General features: G+C 50.3%; 5 protein-coding genes across 5 annotated transcripts; 1 reads left to right on the top strand and 4 right to left on the bottom strand.

Annotated features, from left to right (window-relative positions):
• Window positions 1–142: 142 nt before the first annotated feature.
• gwt1 (putative GPI anchor biosynthesis protein Gwt1) lies at window positions 143–1692 on the bottom strand (the record flags this gene model as incomplete). Its single annotated transcript, XM_057288057.1, has 2 exons — window positions 143–1537; window positions 1597–1692. The coding sequence occupies 2 exons, from the start codon at window positions 1690–1692 to the stop codon at window positions 143–145; spliced, it is 1491 nt and encodes a 496-aa protein (XP_057154140.1).
• A 410-nt stretch (window positions 1693–2102) lies between these two features.
• On the bottom strand, window positions 2103–3768 carry N7519_001278 (DEAD/DEAH box helicase; the record flags this gene model as incomplete). Its single annotated transcript, XM_057288056.1, has 2 exons — window positions 2103–2259; window positions 2318–3768. The coding sequence occupies 2 exons, from the start codon at window positions 3766–3768 to the stop codon at window positions 2103–2105; spliced, it is 1608 nt and encodes a 535-aa protein (XP_057154139.1).
• A 2568-nt stretch (window positions 3769–6336) lies between these two features.
• N7519_001277 (bZIP transcription factor) lies at window positions 6337–7155 on the top strand (the record flags this gene model as incomplete). The annotated part of the gene is made up of 1 exon (XM_057288055.1): window positions 6337–7155. The coding sequence occupies one exon, from the start codon at window positions 6337–6339 to the stop codon at window positions 7153–7155; it is 819 nt and encodes a 272-aa protein (XP_057154138.1).
• Window positions 7156–7844: 689 nt separating this feature from the next.
• N7519_001276 (acyl-CoA dehydrogenase) lies at window positions 7845–9283 on the bottom strand (the record flags this gene model as incomplete). Its single annotated transcript, XM_057288054.1, has 3 exons — window positions 7845–8211; window positions 8273–9121; window positions 9222–9283. The coding sequence occupies 3 exons, from the start codon at window positions 9281–9283 to the stop codon at window positions 7845–7847; spliced, it is 1278 nt and encodes a 425-aa protein (XP_057154137.1).
• Window positions 9284–9565: 282 nt separating this feature from the next.
• N7519_001275 (uncharacterized protein) lies at window positions 9566–10967 on the bottom strand (the record flags this gene model as incomplete). The annotated part of the gene is made up of 5 exons (XM_057288053.1): window positions 9566–10022; window positions 10079–10150; window positions 10208–10325; window positions 10375–10750; window positions 10821–10967. The coding sequence occupies 5 exons, from the start codon at window positions 10965–10967 to the stop codon at window positions 9566–9568; spliced, it is 1170 nt and encodes a 389-aa protein (XP_057154136.1).
• Window positions 10968–11989: the final 1022 nt, after the last annotated feature.

The following is an 11989-nucleotide window of genomic DNA, read 5'->3' as shown; positions in this document are numbered from 1 at the left end:
TAAACCCATTCTCGATTGACAAGCTTCTACACCAATGCAAGGTTTATATCTCCGCATATGCGGAACATATGAATTACCAACGTATTTTATATGCAACTTTTTAAAATTGTATAATACTACATCTATTAGTGTTGGAATATATCTACAAGCTCAACTTAATATTGTACTTGTCCATCCCCAGAGCAGCACCAGTTAGCACAGCCGCATAGACAATTAGAATGCCCATGGCCTGCGGGGTATTGAGATCCAAGGTTGGAATGCTCAGGTTCACTGCTCCAGTAAGCAGGTTCGCGATCAGGAACACTGCAAGGCCACCGCGGTTGAAGGCATGTAGAATACGACTGGTCGCAAAGGAAGTCTGCTCTGCCTCGCCTTCCGTGCTAGTGGCACGGTGGACTGCAGGGAAGAACACAGTCTCAGTCAGGCAGAACAGGAAAAGCTGGACACTATTGAATGCTGACACCCAAAGCACATATGGCATGTTAGCCAACCGACGCGACACTGGGATGTTGGCACCATAGCCGAATGCGTAAGTGGAATTGAAGAAGAACATTGTAGACCAGAACATCCCCTGCAGAACCAATCGCATCAGAACGGAGTTCCGTGCCTTCTGGGGCGATTTCGTGGCCGAGGTACCACGAGGAATGATGCGGACTCCAACACCCCGTCCAGCGAGGAAGATCGCAAAATACCCAATGAAAGAAAATACTCCCTCACGGTTCTTGGATAGCAGATCTGGGCCCCGAGGAGATACGAGAATGTAACCCTTGAGATCCGTCGACTCCAAAGCGACTTGGTAGAGTACTGCAATTCCAAGTGCAAGCACCTCATAGGAGGGGACCAGTGTAGTCAAGGAGTCGAATAGCTCCACGAAAGGAGGCAAAAAGCCAAGCGTGAAGAAAAAGTTCCAATGCACACCATATTCCGTCACATGTTCAGCATAGTCCAGTCCCTTGACACTCCACAGCCGGATGAGGCCGAGCACAAGCAGAGGAATGGAGTGTCGAGCTGAGCCAACCAATCTCTTATGCAAAGCTAACCGTGGAGATTTCGAGTCGCGGCCCTTCAGGACCGCGCGCGCAGAGACGACTCCAGCGGAGAACACAAAAGAGCCCACGCCCAAGTCCATTAGAGATGTTCCCCAGTTCTCCACCTTAGCAAAACGACGCGGGAACGCGCGGAAGTCAACTGCGAGAATGGCTACGCAGGTGACAATCATCATCGCCGCGCGGTACGTGGTCAAGAATGGGTGAATGGGCAATGCCTGCTGTTCCCCCTGGGAGCTCTCATTTTTGGCCTTAGGTTTGCGGGGCGGTTTGGCTTTTTGGGGTGTGCGCAGGCCGTTTCGGGTAAGGAATAGGAGGACCGCGGGGGAGACGAGGAAGATGTTGAGGAGAAGTGGTGCGGAGGAGTAAGCGGTCGTCGCGAATAAGATGGCTAGTACATTGAGGATGAAATCGGTCGCGAGTGCCGCAGGGCCGTAGGGTGTGAAGAAGGATAAGCGGGACTGGAGCGCGGACCAAAGGAGGACGGATGTCTAGGGTTGTCACAGGTCAGAATGTATCAATTGCAAGGTAAAGTCTCGAGGTTTCTCACTGAAGCAACGAGTGTGACTGCATTGATCTCGAGGATTGTGCTTCCCGCAAGATTAGAGACAAAGGCCTCCTTGCGAGCTTTGTAGCTCGGGTCCATATTGGGCAGTTATCAATATAGATAGCTAACCGCCCTCAAAGGTTCGAATTAAAAGAATGACGTGGTGGAATGGTAGAGCATTGAAGCTCTAAATGTTATGTCTAGCCGCGATCACCTGACCATTTACGGTCTCGAATCCCAAGAACAACTGTCAAGATCACTAATGACACTGTGTCAATTACGTCAAAATATTGTGGAATAATATCTAGACGGCTACCCTTATAAATGATTAAAAGCAATGGTGACTACTGTGGCTAGCTTCGAGGTTGAGCTTTACAATCAGGACGTGGGCAACTGTTCGCAAGTAATTTCGATTTCGATTAAGGAATTTTATGTAGCAGGTCGTAAGTCTAGTGTCTATGGATAGTAACATTTGAGCACGCTGTGCTTGACATTAGTATGCAAAAGAATCATGATCTCGGCTTTCCGCGTCCACCACCCCCACGGCGTGCTCCACGGCCTCCGCGGCCTCCTCCACGCTTCTTCTCGATACCCCCTCGGTCTCCTTGGCCAGCTCCAGGGCTAAGTGCATCACGGCTCTTGCCACCTCGGGAAGAGTTGCGGGGTCTAGAAGATCCGCTTCGGGCCATCTCATTTGGGTCTGCATAGGTGAAACCTGGAACACCCTTCAACCCCATCTTGCCAATGATCTTTTTGTCCATTGGGGGGAGGCTCTGGACATCCCATGCCCTTGACAGCCATCTCGTTGGCGAGTTGGACAAGACCAGCCTTGTCGAGACGAAGCTGCCTCAGAAGACCGGATCCAGCGAAGAAACCAATGAAAGACGAGTAGGCCCGTTGCTTCGACTCTTCCTCAATAGTGTACATGGCCTGCATGACAGCCTTAGAGCATGAAGGAGCGCCAGCATTGATCGCTTCGGTATCGGGGCGGGGTTTGATGGGCAGGTGGCGGTTGTTCTTCATGAAGAATGACTCGCCCTCCGTGAGGAGAATGATAGCGCGGCCGTCAGCGCCAGCACGGGCGGTACGACCGACACGGTGGACGTACTGCTCGCCGTTTGATGGCAAACCAACCTGGATGACCAAGTCGACGTTGGGGAAATCCATACCACGACCGATGACATCTGAAGCGAACAGGATTCCGGCTTCGGCTTCCTTGAATTGATTCGTGGTTCTTGTGCGAGCACCCTGGTTGAGTCTGGAGTGGATCTCGAACACCTTCAAATGAACCATACCCTTGCAGAAGACTCCTGCGAGGAGGGAAACCATGTGTGCAGTCACGCCGAAGACGATGATTTTCGAGCTGGTCTTGATTTCATGCTTGAGCAGGGAGGCAAGTGTAGTGAAGGTATCTGCGACAGACGGCATGAGCACGTGGTACTGGGGAACTCTCTCATGAGTTGGTGCTTCATTCTCATCAATGGTAGAAATGCTAGTGTAGTTTTTCTTCAAAACAATATTGACCACATCCTTGACTTTGGGTGGGACAGTGGCTGAGAAGCACATGCCTTGCCAGCCAGTGCTCTTTTGTGGGATAAGCTGGAGGATTCGCTTCACATCAGCAATAAAGCCACTCTCGAGCATCGTGTCAGCTTCATCCAAAACCAATGTTTGGATGTTAGACAGCTTCTTAGCGGTGGGAGTTTCAGATAGGTAGTCGCACAGGCGTCCGGGGGTGGCGACAAGAATGGAAGGTGCGCCCTTCATGAAGCGCGAATGAGCAGATGCTCGGGCCGTTCCACCAACTGCAACATGGCACTCAAGAGGAGTGGGAAGTTGCGATGTTAGTTCATCACACGCCTTTGCAATCTGTTGGGCAAGTTCTCGGGTTGGGGTAATGATCAAGATGCCGACCTTGCCCTTGGGTGGGGCGGAATCACCTTGGAGCAGACAGTGCAATGCAGGCAACAAGAAAGCAAGGGTTTTTCCGGTTCCAGTTTTAGCCTGGACAAGACAGTCACTGCGCCAGTTTGGAAGTTCTGTCAAAACACGCTGCTGGACAGGGGTCATGTTGGTAAACCCCATCACGTCAAGGGCTTTGAGGAGCTTGGAGTCCAGCTTCCCTGCCATGGTTGAGTACAACTGAGTGTCATTGCTGAGTTGAAGACCTTCCATGATAGTCAATGTTTTATATTCCAAGAAAAACTGCAATTAATTTTGATGAAAATTCAAACTCGTAGTGGCGAATGAATGATTGTTAATGCTTGTTGACAAAACAAAACAGAGAGGAAGTCAGGATGAACGTAATCTTTCTTTCTTTGCTCCTTCTAGTTTAGCAAGAATCAGACTTGATGTCTGATGATGTTGAATCAACACAATTTTATATTTGACAAAGAAGAGATTTGTTGCCAAGCATTTAAGATTGTCCCAAAGTCTGGTAAGCGTCATATGATTGGCTACTGAGGACCCATTATCTTCGCTTGATATCACGTGTATTATGGGTCAATTCCTGAAAAAGTAAGACTAACCGCATATGGTAATTTGCCTGATCAAGTCATGTCCCTAGGAACAACATAGGTATTTTCGAGTGAACATATGTCAATCCTCTATATATCAGAGGTTGTCATGTAGAATATTTTGTTGAATTAGTTGGATGTTATCGCTGTATCTTCGGCACTTCTCCTGATAGCGTTTCTTCTCGTGGCCCTATTGCCGGAGAGCTAGTCGAAACGGTAGAGGCAACTTCTTGGACGCAGGCTGTGTGGTCATTTATAGGTTAAAAACGCGTAGCAATTTATAGAGTAGAATGATCTGGAACAAAGGCAAAGCAGTATGTCAGAACTTACCTCGAGAAAAGCTTACGGAGTGTTTGGGGGCCATCTATCCTATCGATATGATTCGCCCGGCACCTGGGCAGTCCCAGTCGATCACCTAATATGGTGCGAAGACCGATACGTAGGGTGTGTAGGTACTTATGTCGCACCATATTGTAGTAAACAATCTCCGATAATGTTCCTAGAAAGCTCGTCGGTTTCGCTAAAGGACACCTCAGCCACAATATAACATTTTTCGTACGCCATGGCGGTCACCCTCATTACCACCCGTCATGGATGCGATCGTTTCTAGTCGAATCGAATAATTTTCTGCCTGTTTTTATTCCCACAGACTACATGTATAGGACGAATCATACTTGGGCGGTTGGCCACTATGCATCGACGCCAAGAGCGATTACTCCGTAGAGCTCACGGTGAACGGCTTAAAATCGGCATCAGATCCGTATGATCGACCGGGGGGTCACGGACCGTTTCTAGTCTAGAACCAATGCGAACGTCCGCATGCACGGTGCCTATTAAACGCTTGGGCATACATATTGTAGGGCCACCATTCCCAAAATAACCGTGCCCGATTCCCCACTTGCATACCTCCACATAGATGGTGTCGCCTATCGTAAGTTTTAGGGAATTATTCATCGAACATTGGTAAACATTGTGCTGCTCTCATGGCAGGTTTCGTAAAGTGATCAACGCGCAACATTCACAGATGCTTGGTTGATTCTCCGATGATCTATGTCTTCGGGGCAAAATCCCCTGAGTGGTCAGTGGGATCATTAGAGGATCAAAATGTAGAGGTTGTCTGCCTTTTCAAACTTCCGTTAGAGCGGACACTGTGATGCTCGAATAGGAACTTTGCGTGAGTTGCCGGCTAAAGTCCCCCAGGATCATCGTGAAAGTAAAAACCCATTGGTGAGTCAAAACATTGCGGCTACAGATTGCCGATCAAATGCTTTTCAAACAGCCGCGGATACCCTTCTTCTGGAGATATTAGTTTGCCCGCACCACATGCTCATCCTGTCCAAATAACACCCTAGCTCCGTGGTTCCCTGGACGAGCCGAATACTCGGGGACCATCGGCGTTCAGACAGTGCGGGCCAAAGGATCTTCGCCGGCCTTTGCTCCGTACATATCTCCACAAGCAAGCGGGATCATCACCGATGGTCTGTGAATGCCTTATGGAGCAAGGTATTTTAGTACACTTATATCGGTCAGCCGCAATCGAAAAAAGAGGAAAAGGGGTAAATTGTAAACGCTCATCATTACGGCACGCGGCTTTGGGCCAACAGAAGACTTTTCATTAAGTTTGAGCCTATTCATCTTGGCAGGAGTCATAAAAAGCGGACCTTGCGATGGGGGCTCACCGTAGTGGCTAAAAAGAGGACACTATATCCATGGCCCGTACGGAGTACTCCGTAACTATCCACACAGTTCGTCTATTTCTCCACGCTTATTGGGCGCTTAGGCGTCGGCTTGAGGTCTCTCTTTCGCCGCATCATCGGGAGATTTGCCTGGCCTGTTAATCAATCTGGAGAAAGCGATATGCGTGTTGGGGACAATATTCTGGTCTTGTCAAAGCCACTCCATTGCTGAGAAGGCTATAATCACCTCCTGAAAGCATCCATGGGTATACCTCGCAACATCTTATTTTCCTCTGCCCCGTATCCTCGTTCAAGCTAATCTAGCCCTGGATTGGCACGATCAGTCACGTTCTGGCTTGATCCCTGCTCGGCTCGGAAATAGTCTCGAGCCACCCACACACGATCTTTCAAAACCTGTGATCCACAACTTCCCCTCATGTTAGGCTCCAGTGCTGGGTCCATGGTCGCCAGCGGGGGTTCTCTTCGAAAGGTTCTGGGCAACGGAGGGGAGTCCTGCGTCGAGTGTCGGGAGTGGAAGGAAACCAATAACCATGAGCTCTCAAGACGAACCACCTATCAAGAGGCGTGAGTCTCGATCAGGGACGAGGAAAGTCTCAACGCTGTCACCGGAACAACTAGAGCGAAAGCGTGCCAACGATCGAGAGGCTCAGCGGTCCATTCGCCAACGCACCAAGGGGCATATAGAACAGCTTGAGGCTCAGGTATCCGCGCTCCAGTCACAGATTGCCAAGATGCGGGCCCAAAACGAGCGGTTCGATGAAGTCGTGCAACACAATGCTTTTCTGGAAAATGAAGTGATCCGATTGAAGCATCAAGTTGCTTCTTTGACTGGCCGACCGGAGTTTGCATCAAATAACGACCCGATGGCTCCTTTTCGAGGTGAGTGGTCTTTGGAACAGGCCTCGAATAGTGCATTACCCGGAATCCCAACAACGGGGGCATTGCTACCGCCACACTTCAGTGCAACATCCCACACTCAAAGACCATCGGACCTTTCAGCACCGCGTCGGGCGTCTCATCAACATGACTGGCAACAACAATATCCGTCCACAAGATCGCCGTCGCTCGCAGCCTCCGATCCGGAATTCCCCAGTCGTATGGAACCGTACCCGATAGATGGTCGAATGCATCAGAGACAACCAATCTGCCCGCCCCAGCAACAATCCGGACCTTCGTTCTCCCAATTCGCTTACAGCAACCGGTCACTTTCCATGTCGAGTGCCAGTCCCGTTCCTCAGCCAACTCCCGCCCGAGTCTACCAACCATCCACATCAACGTACCCGCAGCCAATGCCTCCATCGCAACAGACGGATCCGACATACGAGTATCCATGGGTGCCTCCCTCATGAACACTGCATGTGCCAGGCAACCGGAGCAATCCAAGGGCCTTGTATCGTCGGTGGAAACACATGACTTGCGAGCTCGGGCCGATCCGGTCTCACAGCATGTAAGTTCCGTGCTAGATCCTTTGTACGGACATTCATTCTGATAGATGCCATCAATCTCAGAGCAATGCTTGTTCTCAGACTCCAAAGCCGACGCGGAAATCGCGTTCAAAACTGGGGTCCACACACAAAAAATAGTGCCGTTGAACCGTCCTCGGGAAATAACAGCCGCGCCGAATAAAGTAAGCTGTCAGTGCAGCCTTGGAGCTCCGGACCCACCTTTGGTCCATCTACAAACGCCTGATGTGACTTGCTGAGAGGTCAGTAAACAGATTTGGATTCTACACGGCAAGATTACTGTTGGAACTGGATATCCAAACAAGGCAGGGCACATTGGCATCACTGGGGCCACCATCCCCGCTGCTCTTTTACTTTCTTGTATACACAGTTTGACATTTATACATCTTAGTTGAGCAAATTCGAAAGTGGTCACAGGCATGACCAATGATGGCTCTTTCGTGTTCTGTATACCGGAAGGGAAAGATGAATAAACACCCAAAAGAAACAAGCAATACGCCGCAGTGTGCATCCATAGATGAAATCAAACTATTTATAAGCAAAGCCATTTAGGTAGGTATTCAACGCCATCTCGTCTAGTTCGTGTACTGCTTCTGGAGAAGCTTGGCAATAGTCTGCAACTGAATGTTGCTGGTACCCTCGTAAATAGCGCCGATCTTGCTATCGCGGAACATCTTCTCAGCAATACCCTCACGGACAAAGCCCATGCCACCCATCCACTCAACAGCAGAGCTAGACACCCGGCCGGCGACCTGGGAGGCGTACAGCTTAGCCATGGCGGCGTCCTGGACGAAGTCCTGGCCAGCCTCCTTCTTGCGAGCAGCGTTGTAGACGAGAGCGCGGGCAGCGGCAATCTCAGTGTAGGCCTGAGCAATCTGGTGCTGCATGCCCTGGAAGTTTCCGATGAGCTCGCCAAATTGGCGGCGGTCGTTCCAGACGTATCTTTGGTTGTGGTCAGCTGATCGAGTTCATATGTGAGTGTATGTTGGACAGGGAATCTCACCTAGCGGCGTTCTCCCATGCGCCGAGGGCCAGACCGGTCATCTGAGCGGCGATACCAATACGACCCTCGTTCAATACGCTGATGGCGTACTTATATCCTTGTCCCTCCTCGCCGAGCAGGTTGCTCTTCGGGATGACGCAGTCATCAAAGTTGAGCACACAAGTGCTGCTAGCACGGATTCCAAGCTTCTTCTCCTTCTTGGCAATTGAGAAGCCGGGGGTATCCTTCTCGACAATGAAAGCAGTGATACCCTTGTAACCCTTGCTGGGGTCAATGTTGGCAAAGACGATGAAGACACCAGCCTCCATAGAGTTAGTAATCCACATCTTAGAGCCATTGAGCTTATAACCATCGGCGGTCTTCTCGGCCTTGGTCTGGAGTGCGAAGGCATCAGAGCCAGACGCAGGCTCGGAGAGACAGAACGAGCCGACAGTGCCGGTAGTCAGCTTGGGCAGCCAGGTACGCTGGGCCTTGGCATCACCGTACTTCATGATGGCTGTGTTGACCAGTGTGTTGTGAACATCGACCAGCACGCTGACACTAGGGTCGACGCGTGCCAGCTCCTCGATCGCGACGATCGCCGCGGTGAAGTTCATCCCGGCACCGCCAAACTCCTCTGGCACCTCAATGCCCATCAGGCCCTGCTCGAAGAGCTGCTCCACGACCTTCGCGTCCATAGTCTCGGCTTCGTCCATTTCCCGCACCTTCGGGCCGATCTGCTCCACTGCGAACTTGGATACCGAGTCGGCCATCAGGGATTCCGTCTCGGACAAAAGGGTGATCGGCGTCGGGGTGAGCTCGGAGAGGTCGACCTCCCGCCGGCGGGGGGTGGTTGAGAATGCATATGCGCTGTAATGGGGGAAAACCAGTTAGTGAATACATTTCAATAGCATGCGCTCCTGGGCTAGACGGTACCTCTGTAAGGGCCGGCCGGCAGCAAGTCGCTTACCCGCCAAGCGGACTGAGGGGGGTACGCGACAAAGGCCGCAACGCGCGAATAATAGAAGCCATTGTGAATAGAGGGGAAATAGGCTCAATGCGTGAGAAAGAAAAGGAGGAGAAAATGACCTCGGGAGGGAGGTGAAGGTCATAATCACGAGGGTGTCGCTGAGCCGAGGTCGGTTATCGGCGGCGTTGGGGATCCGCGGGGATGTGGGTCTTTCCATTCCTTAACCTAGGTTGATCAGGACAAAAGGAACACTTACATTCATCTACGATTACAAAATATGCCATGCTGAACATGTCCATCCAAACATCAACCAAGAATATAATACACATTTGATAATCAACACATTAAACAACCTTTCGGGCATCCTGACGACGCCCATGGAGCGAACCCTTGGCAGAGATACTACAATCTCCTGACGGCTGACCCTCCACATCCTCGAAACGGGTCTCAATTTCAGTTCTAATCACAACATCCTTCGGCCCATTGACAATGTGTTCCTCACTTCCATTCGTCCCAGCAGATGTGCTGAGCTCGATCCAGTCCGGGTCATCGTCAAATGGCTTCCTCCCCCGTATGCGTTGGACTGAAAGTTGGAGTGGCTCATCGGGTTGGACTTGTTTGTGCCATATGCTGCGTATCCGCTCGAGTTGCGGTACTGGTAGGGAGTCGAGGGTTTCTTTGAGGTGAAACCCAGTTGCTGCAGCACCTTTTCCATGAGTGGTCGGATTGGTGGTACGCAGCCGACGATGACGACGATCCAAGCTTCTGTCGAGGCCCAGATGAGGAGGTCGGATTGAGCGTCTATTGGAAATATGATAATCAGCATTTTTTTTCAGGATTGAATTTTGGCTTGTGACTTGCAGGTAATATCTGTTGTTTCGGTCAATGCCTTGAGCTCATACGTCTTGACAGCGGAGCAAACTGCCGCTCTGCGTCCGGGAAATGTTAGCTCGGGACTGCTGAAGTATTCGATGGGAAATACTTACATCCAACCCAACCCCATGAGAATAGACAAGGCGATCTTGATCCGCAGCTTCATCTGGAGCTTCCAAAAGAGATGAACTGGATACAGTGCCAACAGGATGTCGCTAAATGCGTTGAAGCCTAATGGGTCAGCATCTTTTTGACTGTGTCGATGTGGTGGCAAACTCACTAGCCTGGAAGAAGGAATAGTTCTGGTTCATTTTGCGCCCCGGGTCGCATGTTCCTTCTACACTATCGTCCCACAATTTGTGCATTGGCCTACATTGACCCAGAATCGTTCCGAGGACAGCGATGTTAACTGCTCCAATGAGACCACCCAGAATAATCAAGAACCACGGCTTTTTCTCGTGACGACCACGAATCTGGACAAGGAAGGCGAGAATCGCCAACTTTCCCAGCATACTGGCTGCGATCGCTAGTAACTGGAATACCCATGACCAGTGCAGCGCTGTGACTATCTGCGTGTCTGACAGACTATCCAAGTGACGGCCCATCCCAGCATTGACTGACAACTGCAGGAAGACCTGAGCAGTAGCCTCGGTCGCCTGTCCGAAAAGCCACTCATTAGCACGTGCCATGGAATCGAGACTCATGGAAAAGAGGCCAGACACTCACCACGGTCAAACCAGCGACAGCAAAATCCCATCTAAACCGCCCAACGAATTTCCAGTTACTCAGAAACCGAAGGCCGAAAAAGAATAGGCCAATGCATGTTTCCGTCCAAGAAACGGCGAGGATGACCACAGAATGATTTCCGACCATTTCTGGCCTTCAGGGAGGGAATGCGTCCACACGTCCTCGCACAGTATAGGGCAAAATCAAGAGAAGGTGCAGAATAACCAAGTCAGAAATGGATGCGTATGCCTGGTATCACCAGCATCCTGTACAGGCCACTCAAAAACCACTAAAGGGCATTCCGTTCCAAGAAAAGTCTCACGCGACGAACAGGGTTTTAATCAAACCATCCATGTCTGCCATTGGAGAATTACAATTTGGAATTTTCCAAACCAAGCCCAGAACATACCACAGCTCAGAAGGATTACGCTGAAGGATCTTCTGTCCAGGTACGTCCAATGATAAATTGCCTGGTGGTAATAATCCTGGAAACCAAAGTTAATGATTTAATAAGTGAGTTAATTAGTTAATAACGAGGTGCCCATATTGAAACTGAGAGCTGGAGAATCAAATTTTCACAATTCATCTAAGCTAATCCCTGGGGCCCCAAGCTAAACCGCAAGCTGGCGACCTCTTACATGGGTTAAGGCTTCTCGGTTGATATTTGGCTTCTAACAATACGTGGAAATTCTATTTCGCGGCAGATTTCTAGCCTTGCATTAGTCTGGTCTTCTGAGCAGGGGGGGGAAGGTAGGAACGAATCGAAATTATATCGCTGCCTCGCCTATTGGCCTCGGAGGGACCTCGGGAACCGAAGCGGCCCAAGCAAGATGATGTGGGTTTAGCCACTGTATATAGCATGTGGATCTCCTTAAATGAAGCTAGATTGGAATGATGCATGCAAACAAGCGAGAAGGCGACGATCCATTCGCACACGGTAAGTCCGAGATATAACTCAATGAGGACAAACCATGGTCGGCCTTCGAATCAAATAACTTTTCCAAAACGAACACTTGTCTATCTAGGTAATTGATTTGCGTAAAGGGGTGAATTGCCCTGCACAAAATCGGAGACTATGCCATTGTAGCCACGGCCAGCTCCGTATACTCGGCTCTTTCCCCAAGACCTGGTGGGGCCGCAGTGGGGAATAAAAAGTGAGACATATTAAG

The sequence above is a fragment of the Penicillium mononematosum genome (assembly GCF_028829835.1).
Source record: "Penicillium mononematosum strain IBT 11891 chromosome Unknown utg000001l:1.0-4488741.0:1.0-4491989.0, whole genome shotgun sequence".
Taxonomy (NCBI): Eukaryota; Fungi; Ascomycota; class Eurotiomycetes; order Eurotiales; family Aspergillaceae; genus Penicillium; species Penicillium mononematosum.
The sequence above is the reverse complement of the archived record's forward strand: the minus strand, read 5'-3'. Positions and strand labels throughout refer to the sequence as shown.